We start from the raw sequence: 13,015 nt of genomic DNA on the forward strand, positions 1-13,015 counted from the left end.
TTGAACACCTTACTGAAGTTCATATAGATCACATCTACCGCTCTGCCCTCATCAATCCTCTTTGTTACTTCTTCAAAAACACTCAATCAAGTTTGTGAGACATGATTTCCCATGCACAAAGCCATGTTGATTATCTCTAATCAGTCCTTGCCTTTCCAAATACATGTACATCCTGTCCCTCAGGATTCTCTCCAACAACTTGCCCACCACTGAGGTCAGGCTCACCGGTCTATAGTTCCCTGGCTTGTCCTTACGACCCTTAAACAGTGGCACCACGTTAGCCAACCTCCAGTCTTCTGGCATCTCACCTATCACTATTGATACAAATATCTCAGCAAGGGGCCTAGCAATCACTTCTCTAGTTTCCCACAGAGTTCTAGGGTACACCTGATCAGGTCCTGGGGATTTAACCACCTTTACCCGTTTCAAGACATCCAGCACTTCCTCCTCTGTAATGTGGACATTTTTCAAGGTGTCACCATATATTTCCCTACAATCTATATCTTCCATATCCTTTTCCACAGTAAATACAGATGCAAAATACTCATTTAGTATCTCCGCCATTTTCTGCGGCTCCACACAAAGGCCGCCTTGCTAATCATTGAGGGACCCTATTCTCTCCCAAGTTACCCTTTTGTCCTTAATATATTTGTAAAAACTCTTTGGCAAATTCTATTTGCCAAAGCTATCTCATGTCCCCTTTTTGCCTTCCTGATTTCCTTCTTAAGTATACTCCTACTGCCCTTATACTCTTCTAAGGAATCTTTTGAAAACATTTGCTTTAATTTTGGTCATGGAGTACTGCCAGCTCTCAGCTGTGTTCAGTGTATCAGAATGCTGCATCCCTGAAATAGGACCATGTGTTCATACTGCAGCTATCCCAGCTATAGTAACCAGTTTGGTAAGGAATTGGCTTTTATAATTTTGAACCACTTTTGACCTGGGTATTATTTTAAATGATTCCTGCAGCTCTGTGTTTGGAGGGAGATGAGGAAGGAAGATGCTTGAGAAAGAAACAAAGGATAATTGAGAAAATGTTTTTAGTGCAGCGCGTGTATCTGGAATGAACTCCCCAAGAGTATGGTGGACACAGGTTCAATCAAGGCATTCTAGAGGGATGAAGGCAAAATCCTGCAGAAATCTTAAATAAACAGAACACTGCAGAAACTAAGCAGGTCTGGCAGCATCTGTGGAGTGAGAAACCCATTTAATGTTTTGAGTCTGGTATGACTTCCTCCCTGAGTTACATCAGACTTGAAACGTCAATTGTTTCTTTCTCTAGAGGGAATAGGATCATTATCCGAAGAGGAGGAATATGCAAGATTATGTGGAAAAGACAGGAGTGACACTAGATTAGTTTCTCATTTGGAGAGTCAGTGTGGACATGATGGGCCAAATGGCCCCGTGCTGTAACCAATCTATGATCCTGTGATAGAAATGTGGATGCTGGCTTATATCTTGTAAACTCTCTGGATTATGTGTGGTTTAGAACCCAAGTAATAAATGTAGGTAATTTTGAAGTATACCGGTCAAATGCTGAATCCTCAAACTATATAACTGATGCAAAAAAGTCTTTTTTAAAAAATAAAAGTCATTGGTATATTGTGTGAATCTGACTTGGAAGATAAAAACTTACGGTGCTTTTAAAAAAGGAGTACCCTCACTTGACATTATACATTGATCTGAAACTATATTTTACTCGGCAGTGATCAGCCCTTTTCAGCATGAAAGGAAATGTCTTCGTTTTAGCCGTAGAACATTGCATTGCACCTATTATTGTGTCGTACTTCTATCTGTGGAAATGCTATTTCACCTGAACTGGAGCAGTGCCATGAGAAATCTGCTAGCAGATTATAAATATTCACTCTTTTTAAAAGAACAATTGTTTCATTTTAAAAACAGAACCTACAAATGTGGATCTTCACATTGATGGTATTAATGACATTTGCACCAAAGGGGAGGACATCAATTTTGTCTTCACTGGATTTTCTGTCTCTGGAAAGGTAGGAGTGAATCTTCCGGCCACTTGAGAAGCATATAGCCATAGAAATCTTTCTAGACTGTTCCATCTACTGTAGAACTAGTTTACTGCCTCATTGGAAATGATTGGCTTACTCCAGCAAACATATTAAATCAATGACATTTCAGACCCATTAGAGAAAAGATTACTTACGAAGCAACCCATTAACAGGAGTTCCATCTTCAAGTTGCCATGTTACTATTAAAGCTAAGCATCTGCCATTGATTATTTACATATCATATTGTAAAATTGCCAGTAGATAAAGTACAACAGTAGGTCAGAGACTGGGAATTGTGCAGTGAATAACTCACTTCCTGACTCTTGAAAGCCAGTCCACCATTGACAAGGCAGGAGTGTGATGGAATACCCCCACTTGCCTGGATGGGGTCAGCTCCAACAACACTCAGGAAGCTTGACACCATCCAGGTTAAATCAACTTGCTTGATTACCATCCCATGCACCATCATCAGTATTCACTCCCCACATCAGGCAGCAGTGTGTTCCATCTACAGAATGCACCGAAACAACTCACCAGAGGTCTTCGGATAGATCCTTCCAAACCCATGACTTGACCACCTGGAAGGCAAGGGCAGTGGATACATGGGACCACCACCCCCTGTAGCTCCTCTCGAAAGCCACTCACCATCCTGACTTAGAAATATATTGTCTTTCCGACTGTGTTGCTGGGTCAAAATCCTGGAATTCTGTTCCCAACAGGATTTTGGCTATCCAAACTTTATAACTGATGCAAAAAAGTCTGCACATGGACTGTAAAGGTTCAAGAAAGCAGCTCGCCATCCCCACAGCAAGTTTGGATGGTCAATAAATGCTGTGGGAGCCAGCAACACCCCACATCCTGTAAATGAATGTATAAGCAAAGTATTTTTCATGATTTTGAAATATTGTGATTTTGTTTTATTTTTATTTTATCAGGTTTTAAGCAAAGGTCAAACCTCAGGGCCTGCTGGGGTTCATGTTACCTTAAAGAAAGTTGGAACAGATGTTGACCAGACTTCATTGACTCAAACTGGAGGAAAGTATGTACTTTCTTATCAGTGACTTCACCGTCGTGAAGAGGAGGAGTTCACTTTCTCACTGAAAGAAATCTCCCTTGTGTTTCTTTGGCAGATATGTATTTACAAAGGTGCTGCCTGGTGACTATGAAATCTTTGCATCCCACCCTACCTGGACTCTACAGAAAGTAGGTTTGCTTATGATAATTGGTTAATAGCTTGTAGTTGCCTTAGTGGCTAATTTTGAAGGTGAATAGTTTTGGTGTTTCACTGGGCACTTTAATGTGGTCTCACATAAATATGCATCATCTATCCATTCTGGGCTCAGATGGTGTGGCTGTAGTTGTGTAGCAGCCATACAGGACCCTAATGACCTGTCAATTAACTATCCATGAAGTGTAACCATACCATGTCATTCATTAACAAATATTGTCACACAGCAGTGATGCTATTGTCTATTAGCTTCAGCATGTACACACACCTCCAGTGCAAGCTAGAAAATACCCTGATTGCATTTGGAAGATAATGTTTAGTAATAAATCAGAAATTTGAACTTCTGGCTGAAATTAACATGGGTGTAAACCATTGGAAGTATACACATGTCCTTTACATCCTGTCTGGGCCCATCAATTAGATTGTTGCATGGAGTTTTGGTCTCCCAACCTAATATACCTGCTGTAGAGGGAATATGGTGGAGGTTCCCAAGGCTGATGATGCTGATAGCAGCACTGTCCTACGAGAGGTAAGGTTGGTTTTACTGTGACTGTATTCCCTGGATATTAAGAGGATGGGAGAGTATCTGATTGTAATGTAAAAAATTCCTACAAGGCTGGATGGGCTGGATGCAGGGAGGATGTTTTCCCTGGTTGGAGAATCTAGAACCAGGGGACACAGTCTCAGTCAGGTAGAGGATTTATGATTGAGATGATGAACTGTTTCTTCACTCAGTGGGTCATGAACATTTGGAATTCCCTACCACAGGAAACTGTGGTGGCCAAGTCATTGAATATATTCCAAAATGCGATAGATGTGTTTTTAGATTTTAAAGGCATTGAGGGTAATGGGGGGAAAGCAGGAATATGGCAAAGAGATTAAAAGGTCAGCCTCATGTGCAGTCTGAAAGGGGGATCAGCGCCATGTGGGGTCTGAAAGGGGACCTTTTCCATGCTCCTACCTGTTTTATCCACATTATATCATGAATATTGGCATTTCATGTGCCTTGTTTTGTGGGGGGGGGCACTATATCAGTGAATTGAACTTATTCATCGGAATTATCATATGAAGCCTGAAGTTGTTTAGCTATAGTATATCGTAGATTTGTAGAGCTGTCAGTACGGAAACAGATCCTTTGGTCCAACTTGCCGAAGCAGACCTCATAGCCTAACCCAATCTAGTCCCATTTGCCAGCATTTGGCCCATATCCCTCTAAACCTTCCCTATTCATATGCCCATCCAGATGCCTTTCAAATGTTGTAATTGTACCAGCCTCCACCACTTCCTCTGGCACGTACCACCCCCTGTGTGAAAAAGTTGCCTCTCGGATCTCTTTTAAATCGTTACCCTCTCACCTTAAATCTACATCCTCTAGTTTTAGATTCCCCATGGAAAAGACCTTGGTTATTCCCCTATCCATGCCCCTCATGATTTTACAATCCTCTATAAGGTCATCCCTCAGCCTTTGATGCTCCAGGGAAAATCGCACCTGTCTACACAGCCTCTCCCGACAGCCCAAACCCTCCAGTCCTGGCAGCGTCCTAGTAAATCCTTTCTGCACCCTTTCGAGGTTTGAATTGTAAGGTATTATTTTTTCTATTGTTCTTTAGGCATCTACCTCAGTACAGGTGCTGAATTCTAATGCAAATACACTTGATTCGCTTATCGTTGCTGGGTATGAGGTTTTGGGTTCTGTGCGTAGTGATGGAGAACCAATGAAAGGTGTAGTGTTCCTACTGTTTTCGTCGTCGGTCACCAAGCAGGTGAGTGTGAATAACCCGATCTTTGTATAGATAGCTGAATTAGCAGAAATGTAGAGATTTTACATAATGTTTCTGAATTGTTTGCAATTGGGTTCAGTTCTTTAAAGGCTTCAGTTTATCCTTTTAAAAATGTGTGCACAGCAAGCTTTGTTTTAATCAGCTCCTTATGAACTGGCACATTTGATAAACTGGCAAATATTATATCCCTCAAATAGCGCGGAGTTTGATGTACTATTCTGTCCAATTATTATAGTTATTTGATGTACCCCAATGCAAATATATTTGTTGTTCAGTCGAATGGCCACACAAAATATCAACAGTTGATTCAATTTTGAGTCAATTTCTCCTCAAATACCGCAATGTCCGAGTAGTCAGTTGAGGGTGTGAGTGAGAAGGCTCTCTGCTGGTAGGTTTTGTTTAAGGTGAAGTTTGCATTATTATTTAATTGATTCATGCTGTAAATAAGGTCTAACAGTGATGCGTATACTGGCTGCATGACGTTCTATTACTCAGTGTGAGTTTGTACATTGATTATGTGAAATATATGGTCAACCAGCACACTGCAAGACCCAAGGGTTTGGAGCCAGTAAAGACTGCGAATGCTAGAATTCAGAGTCAATAGATGTGAAGCTGGTAAAGCGCAGCAGGTCAGACAGCATCCGAGGAGCAGGAAAGTCAACGTTTTGGGCCGAAACCCCTCGTCAGGACTGGATGACTGTTTCAGACAGAAACATTGCCCTTGCTACTCCTCAGGTGCTGTCTGACCTGCTGCGCTTTTCCAGCTTCACATTTATTGACTCTGGTCCAATAGGTGCCTGTTAATAGAAGTTTGTTGTATGTAAGTTTTCTCTATGAAATGTCTTTGAGATAGCTAAATGTGCAGGGGTACCATGGGATGGTCGCAAGTTTAGTTAGTCCCTTTGGAAGCTAAATTGGCATTGTTTTTCATTTAGTGAAGAAATCTGTCTGACAATTAATGCTGTGACTTTTACTGCCAGGATACCTTTGGCTGTAACTTTTCTCCGGTTGAAGGATTTCAAACAGCAGAGGAAGCCTCGTCTTTTCTGTGCAGCGTTGTTTCAGGAGAAGATGGATCGTTCATTTTCCCATCCCTCCCCAGTGGAGAATATACAGTGGTGAGTAAGTGACTTTAATCCAGGCTGCATCAGAAAGGTTTGAGGTGTCACTTCTGGGTTTACACAAGAGGTAAGGAGGAAGAGACAGTGGTATCATGATATCATCACTGGATAGTAATTCATGCTAATGTCCTGAGGTCATGGGTTCATATCCCCACCCTGGCAGATGGTAAATTCAATGAATTGACTTGGAATTCTGACCAGGAAACCACAGTTGATTGTCCCTTCGGGAAGGAAATCTGCCATTGTTACCTGGTCTGGTCTGCATGTGTCTTCACTGTGGTTCGGAGGTAGTGAGCACTGTAGATGCTGGAGAAGTCAAAGTCTGTGGTGCTGGAAAAAGCAGATCAGACAGGTTGTCTCTTCACTGTCCTGTAAAGGGCAAGACACTGCTCAAAGGATGAGTAACAAATGCTGGTCTAACCAACAATACCTACATCCCACAAAAGAATACATTTTGAAAAGCTGTGCGTTTACGTGCAAGAAATAGAGTGGGAGATTGTAAAAATAAAACATTAACCTGACTACATAGACTAGAGGAAATGATACTGATGTCATAAATGGAGCTGGAGCCTGGGTCTGCTGGACTTTACAGAAGTTGTTCTCTAATTTTATAGTCTGTAATAATTATGGTTAAAGTTAGTTGCTTTTCACTTGTGTAGGTATCATCCTGCCTCATCTCATGGGAAGGCTGCGGTGAAATGAACCTTTCACTGGAATAATGATCCAGAGCCCCAGGCAGATGGTGAAATTTGAATTCAATAAAATATGAAAGAATAGTAAGCAGCACAAATCTTGACCACCCCTGCTGATAATTAGAAAACCCATTTGGTTCACGAGTGTCCTTTAGGGAAGGACCTTACCTGGTCTGGCCTACATGTGACTCCAGACTCTCAGCAATGTGGCTGACTTAACTGTCCTCTGGGTAATTAGGGATGGCCAATAAACTCTAGTCAGCTTATATAACTTTGCCTCTACCTGGGTCTTTTGGAGATAATTTGGGATGGTAGGTATCTTTGCAAGTGTTTCTTCAGCTTGGACAGTCTTTGACAAGAGATCCCTAAAAATTGGTTGGGATATTACAATTTAACTTGCAGGATTCGAGGATGCTGTTGAAGTGTTTCCTCTTTAAGCCTGATAACCATTGCCCGTGATGAACCTGTAGAGTAGATATCTTGTCAGGAATACAGAATATATGGCCTGCAAGATTAACCATGACCTGTGCTTCATTACTGGAGATACTAGTCTGATATTAGAGTGCTAATCCTTTCAATGGATTTGTAGGATTTTGTGGCGGTGTTATTTATGAGATATTTCTTGGGATTTGAGGTGTCTGCTGTACATGCTCCCTATCTCCAACAGGTTGAGAAGGGATGCCAACACTGCTGATCTGCAGTCCGTGAGCTTGGAGTCTGGTTTGACGGTTTTGGCATCAATCACTGAGGGTCAAAGGCTGTGCTGGTGTACTGGAGGCGATGTTGAATTCCATTGTCAGCGTCTGCCCTCGTTTTTTAGGAGGCATCTGAGATCTGAGAATTGATTCAGGTTGTCTAGTAACTTAACCTGGACCTTGAGAGGCAGGGCAGTGTCGTGTGGAGGGAACAGGCTGGCAGAGCATGTTTGTCTTCTGGATGTTTAGTTGAAGACCATCTTCTCATACCCTGGTTCCCAATCCTCCACCTCTGGGCACTAATGTCTACTAATCTCCCAGTTTCCAACCTGTCTTTCCTCCCTAATTCCTGATCTCTTACTCTCGTCCCCAGCCTGCCTGGTTCCTGATCTTCAGTAAAACTGCACGTGTGAAAATTGAAACACTTCAACAAATCTCATTCACTAGTGTGTGTACAAGTTTCTCATGAGAGCGTGATCCTTGATGACAGCAAACAGTCATTTTACAAGAAAATCCTTATCTGTCTGCAGTTCCAAACTCTGGACACCAGGTGGCCCTGCAGGCCTGTGTTTACCTTCAGAAATCCCACTCAGGACAATTTTAATTATGTTGATGCCAGTTAATTATTTAACATTTTAATTTATTTTGGTGCTCTCCTACCGCCTCTGCTGACTGGCCTAGCACTGCTTGGCCCCGTGCGGTTTTTTAGCTACTTTCTGTGGTTTTGCCGTGCACTGCCATTAGATATAATAGCAGATATACTCCATTAGATATAGTAGCAGAAGGAGGCTATTCAGCCCAATGAGGCTGCCTGCCATTCAGTGAGATCATAGCTGATCTGATAATCCTCAACTCCACTTTCCTGCCTTTTCCCCATAACTCTTGTTTTCTTTAGTGATTAAAAATCTGTCAATCTCAGTCTTGGGTAGATTTAATTACAGAGCCTCTACAGCCTTTTGTGACAAAGAAGTCCATAGATTCACTAACCTCTGAGAGAAGAGACTCCTCCTCATCTCTGTCTTAAATGAGTGACCCCTTGTTTTGATCTTCTGATCCTACACTATCCCACAAGGGGAACGTGTATATCCCCATCTACCCTGTCAATCTCCTAAGAATCTGATAAGTTTCAATAAGATCACCTTTCCTTCTTTTAAACTTTGATGATGACAAGTCAAACCTACTCAACCTCTCCTCAAAACAATTCTTCCATACTTCTGATCTACTGAGTGAACCTTATGTGGACTAATTCTAATGCCAGTATGTAGATAAGGGACCCAAAACCAGTACGTAGATAAGGGACCCAAAACTCTTCACATGTATTCTACATGTGGTCTGACTAATGCCTTGTATAGTTTAAGCAATACTTACCGATATTTATACTTTATTCCCTTGAAATAAAAGCCGAGTCCATTTGTCTTCCCTAATATATGTTGTGCTTAGATGCTAGCTTTTTGTGATTCATGTACAAGGACACCCAAGACCTTCTGACAGTCCTTCTCAATTTAAATAATATTCAGCTCCTTCATTCTTTCCAACAAAGTTCATTACCTCACATTTTCACCTTTACTGAAGTAATCTGCAGCTGAATATGTGTTGCTGGAAAAGCGCAGCAGGTCAGGCAGCATCCAGGGAACAGGAGAATCGATGTTTCGGGCATAAGCCCTTCTTCAGGAATCTCCCTTCTCCCTCGTCAGATCCACACCCCCCACCAACCCAACCTCCACTCCTGGCACCTTCACCTGCAACTGCAGGAGGTGCAAGACTTGCGCCCTCACCTCCCTCCAAGGCCCCAAAGGAAACTTCCATATCCGCCACAGATTCTCCTGCACCTCCACACGCTCTGATCTCCAGCATCTGCAGACCTCACTTTCTCCTGAAGTAATCTGCAGCTGACTATTGGCCGAAATCAGCTGCCCCTTCTCCTCCATTTACAACTTCTATTAATTTTTTAATAGGAGTAAATCTTCTAAATTGTTGCAATGCAGAAATCCAACTAAAGGCACTTTCCAGGCCATGCAAGAATGGGGAAAAGGCAGATAATTAAACCGAGTCACGGAGCTAGGTGTGGAGAGAAATAAAAAGGTTGGAAGTTGAGAGAAAAGGGGAATAATGTCATTGAAAAGTCGCATAGCCAGTGTTGAAGAAGTGTGATGGAAGGGTAAATTCCACGGGGAGCTCCCTAGCAATTTAGTGAAATTTTTAAATCTTTCTTGGAGTTGATCATTCATTAGTTTGAGCTTTCTGCATTTCTGTTGCTGCTGTCAAACTGGAAATGACAAGATTAAAGTCTGTAAGCAGTTACTAAAGAACTGTGAAAAATCCCCAGAATATCATCTAAGTGGTATTCTGTCATGCTGTTTAAGAGTGAATGTCTGCATTGGGAGGAGTTCCTGTTTATGTGTTTATTAATCATTACCATTGCTTTATCCCCCACTGTCAACATCCTAGAGGTTGGCTTTGTTCAGAAACTGAACTGGACTAGACATTTAATAATGTTGCTACAAGAGCAGGTCAGCTTTCGGGGATTCTGCACACTGTTCATTTCTTGTCTTGTCCACCAATTTCAAGGCACAAGACTGGGGTGTGATGAATAACCTCCACTTGCCTGGGTGTACACAGCTCTGGCATTACTGAAGAAGTTCAATACCCACCAGGCAAAGCAGCCTAGTGAACTGCAGTCTGTCTACCACCTTCAACACTCACGCCCTCCCCATTGACATACAGCATCAACAGTGTATACCATCTACAAGATGCACTGCAAAAATTTACCAAGGCTCCTTAGAGAGCACCTTCTGAACCTACGACCACTTCCATCTCGAACTAAATGGGTAGCAGATACATAGGAACGCCACCACATGCAAGTTCCCCTCCAGGGCCCAAACCATCCTGACTTGGAAATATATCGCTCCCTTCCTGCAATGACGCATGAAAAGTGGATAGCTGCTTCACCTAGGATTTCCCCTTGACAGTGCTTTTACCAAGACATCCTTGTATTATTTAATGCAACAGTATTTATGGGATAGACCTTAAAACTTGCATCTAAATCTGTTTCAGCATTGCATGTGTGTTAACCTTTGCTGCATAACGAATGGTTTACTGTTGGTTTTTTTTGAAGATAGTGTTACCAGCTCGTCTATTCCAGATGGTTTATGTCGAGCTGATTTTGTTCCTTGTTTCTTTGCTGTATTCTTTTAAATTAGTGAAATAAATGCAGCTTAAATTTTCTAAGTTATTTGAGGTAAACCTCAGTACTAGATAGTTTATTAAAGTTAGCCTGTAAAGTTTGGTGAAAAGACTGCATTTTTTGTTTTTCAAGTATTTGTTCTGATGGACATATGGCTTTTGGTTTGTCAAATTTGAAAGCCCAGGAAGTGTCTTTGGATTCTTTATGTTGTGATATTATTAATTCTTTAAATTCTAGGTACCATTCTACAGAGGTGAGAGAATCACATTTGATGTAGCCCCTTCAAGACTCGATTTTTCTGTGGCACATAACAGTTTAAGGATTGAGGTACACTTCTATAAAAATTATCATGAATCCAGTTTGTTTAAATGACTAAGAAGGTTATAAATTAGCAGATTCTCTTGTGTTCCTTGGCTGCTGTGTAACCATTCATTAGTGTGTTGCAAGGTCACGTGCAGGATATGTCATGCTGATCTTAATGTGGGACCATGCAATGATGGAAACTGTTTGCTGATAAATTCTAATGTGTAATTAACTAAAGCCAGTGCAGTTGATAGAATTCTGCAGATCAGAATGTACAGCTTCTCAGTAAGTGCAGGACAAAGGCCTGTGATTTACTGTTAAATGATAACTGTGTCCTACGTATGCATAGCGTATCCATCAAACTGAGATACTGTTAAAGAGCTAGACCAAGCATGCTGAACTGTTAACAGTGTACCTATAGTCTGCAAGAGATAACAAGAAAATTAAACACTTCTGTAGAAAGGGAAGTGAAATTAGGAAGGCATTTATGTTGGTAAATGTTTCTAGCACTCTGTTCTTGGCAGAGATTTCTGAGCATAATTTCTTGGCTTGCCTGTCTTTTATCTCAGTTGGAGTAGCATACTGGCAGTCGAAATTGTATGAATCATAGAATCCTTACAGTGTGGAAGCAATCCGTTCAGCCCACTGAGTCCAGACCGACCCTCTGAATTGTATCCCACCCTCCTGCCCTATCCATGTAACCCTGCATTTCCCATGGCTAACCCACCTATGCACATCCCTGGACATTATGGGCAATTTAGCACTGCCAATCTACCTAACCTGTGCATCTTTGGACTATGGGAGGAAACTGGGCACCTGGAGGAAAGCCTCACAAGCACAGGGCGAACATCTGTGTGAAGTTTGCACAGATACCTGAGGCTAGAATCGAACCTGGGGTCCCTGGTGCTGTGAGGCAGCAGTGCTAACCACTGAACCGCTATGCTGCCCGATTAAAGGGAAAAAAATTAATTGGAATGACTTCCCTAATTTTTGAGTTCCGTTTCAATGGAATTGTCAAATTTAATAAATGTCAAGCTGTACGTTTGAAACCAGCTATTTGCATTGGGTGGTAACACATTAACTTTGTACATTATGGCATCATATAAGATTTCACAGAGACCTTGCACATCCTAAGACCCTAATAAGAATAAGATTAACCTGTGAGACAATTTTGGCAGATGCTAGTTGATTTTTACCTGAACTTCATTTATCTGTCTCCTAACATGATCTTGTGGGTAAAAGCAAAATAATGCGGATGGTGTAAATCTGAAATAAAACAAAGTGTCAAAGAAACTCAGCAGGTCTGGCAGCATCTGTGGAGAGAGAGCAACAGAGTTAATATTTCAAATCCATTCAGTTCTGAATTGATTGGCTGAAATAAAGATTTTCATTAATTGCTGTATACAACATTTACTCTGTAAATGAAAAGTCAGTTTATGAAGCAGAGTTTATCTTTAAAACATTGTATAGTTTTCTTTTGTTTGTATACATTTCCTTATCAAAGTCATCTGTTGCAGCCCGTCTTTCGAGTGATGGGATTCTCTGTTACTGGCCGAGTTTTGGATGGGCCAAATGGACGAGGGGTTCATCATGCTACCGTTATTCTCAGTAACCAAATCAAAGGTATGTGAATGGTGGTGGCAGCCGCAACAATGTAGTTTTAATGCATTTGGTGCCTTATTACTCCGGAGTTCCCGGGTCTGGCAATTACCGTTGTGTTGCTGCTCTGCTTGGTTTAGTCGCTGCCTCGACACTGCTCTGCACTTCCTTTCAACCTGGTTTCCCAAAAACATGGAGCACAGTGCTCCTGGAGAGCCTGGGAAAGAGTTGTTATCACTTGCCCCACCATGTACATGGCACTGACTGGCAGATTTAAAGTTTTAAAGGTCCAGTGTAAATATTACTGGACAGGTGGGGTGGTAGGGAGGGCGAGGTGGTTTCAGGACAGTCGGCGAGGTAGACTGGGGGGGAGGAGGGTGGATGAGGCAGGCTG

At 41.8% G+C, this 13,015-nt stretch overlaps 1 protein-coding gene across 2 annotated transcripts in view; it reads left to right on the forward strand.

Annotated features, from left to right (window-relative positions):
- Positions 1 to 13,015, forward strand: part of nomo (nodal modulator) — an 88,332-nt gene that overhangs the window by 7,741 nt on the left and 67,576 nt on the right. For both annotated transcript variants that reach the window (XM_043712142.1, XM_043712141.1), the window contains exons 5-11: positions 1,903 to 2,003; positions 2,954 to 3,057; positions 3,149 to 3,221; positions 4,857 to 5,009; positions 6,008 to 6,145; positions 10,957 to 11,046; positions 12,540 to 12,645. In XM_043712142.1, coding sequence (XP_043568077.1) covers positions 1,903 to 2,003; positions 2,954 to 3,057; positions 3,149 to 3,221; positions 4,857 to 5,009; positions 6,008 to 6,145; positions 10,957 to 11,046; positions 12,540 to 12,645 — 765 coding nt within the window. The remainder of the gene's footprint in view (positions 1 to 1,902; positions 2,004 to 2,953; positions 3,058 to 3,148; positions 3,222 to 4,856; positions 5,010 to 6,007; positions 6,146 to 10,956; positions 11,047 to 12,539; positions 12,646 to 13,015) is intronic.

This window comes from Chiloscyllium plagiosum, chromosome 21 (assembly GCF_004010195.1).
Source record: "Chiloscyllium plagiosum isolate BGI_BamShark_2017 chromosome 21, ASM401019v2, whole genome shotgun sequence".
NCBI lineage: Eukaryota > Metazoa > Chordata > Chondrichthyes > Orectolobiformes > Hemiscylliidae > Chiloscyllium > Chiloscyllium plagiosum.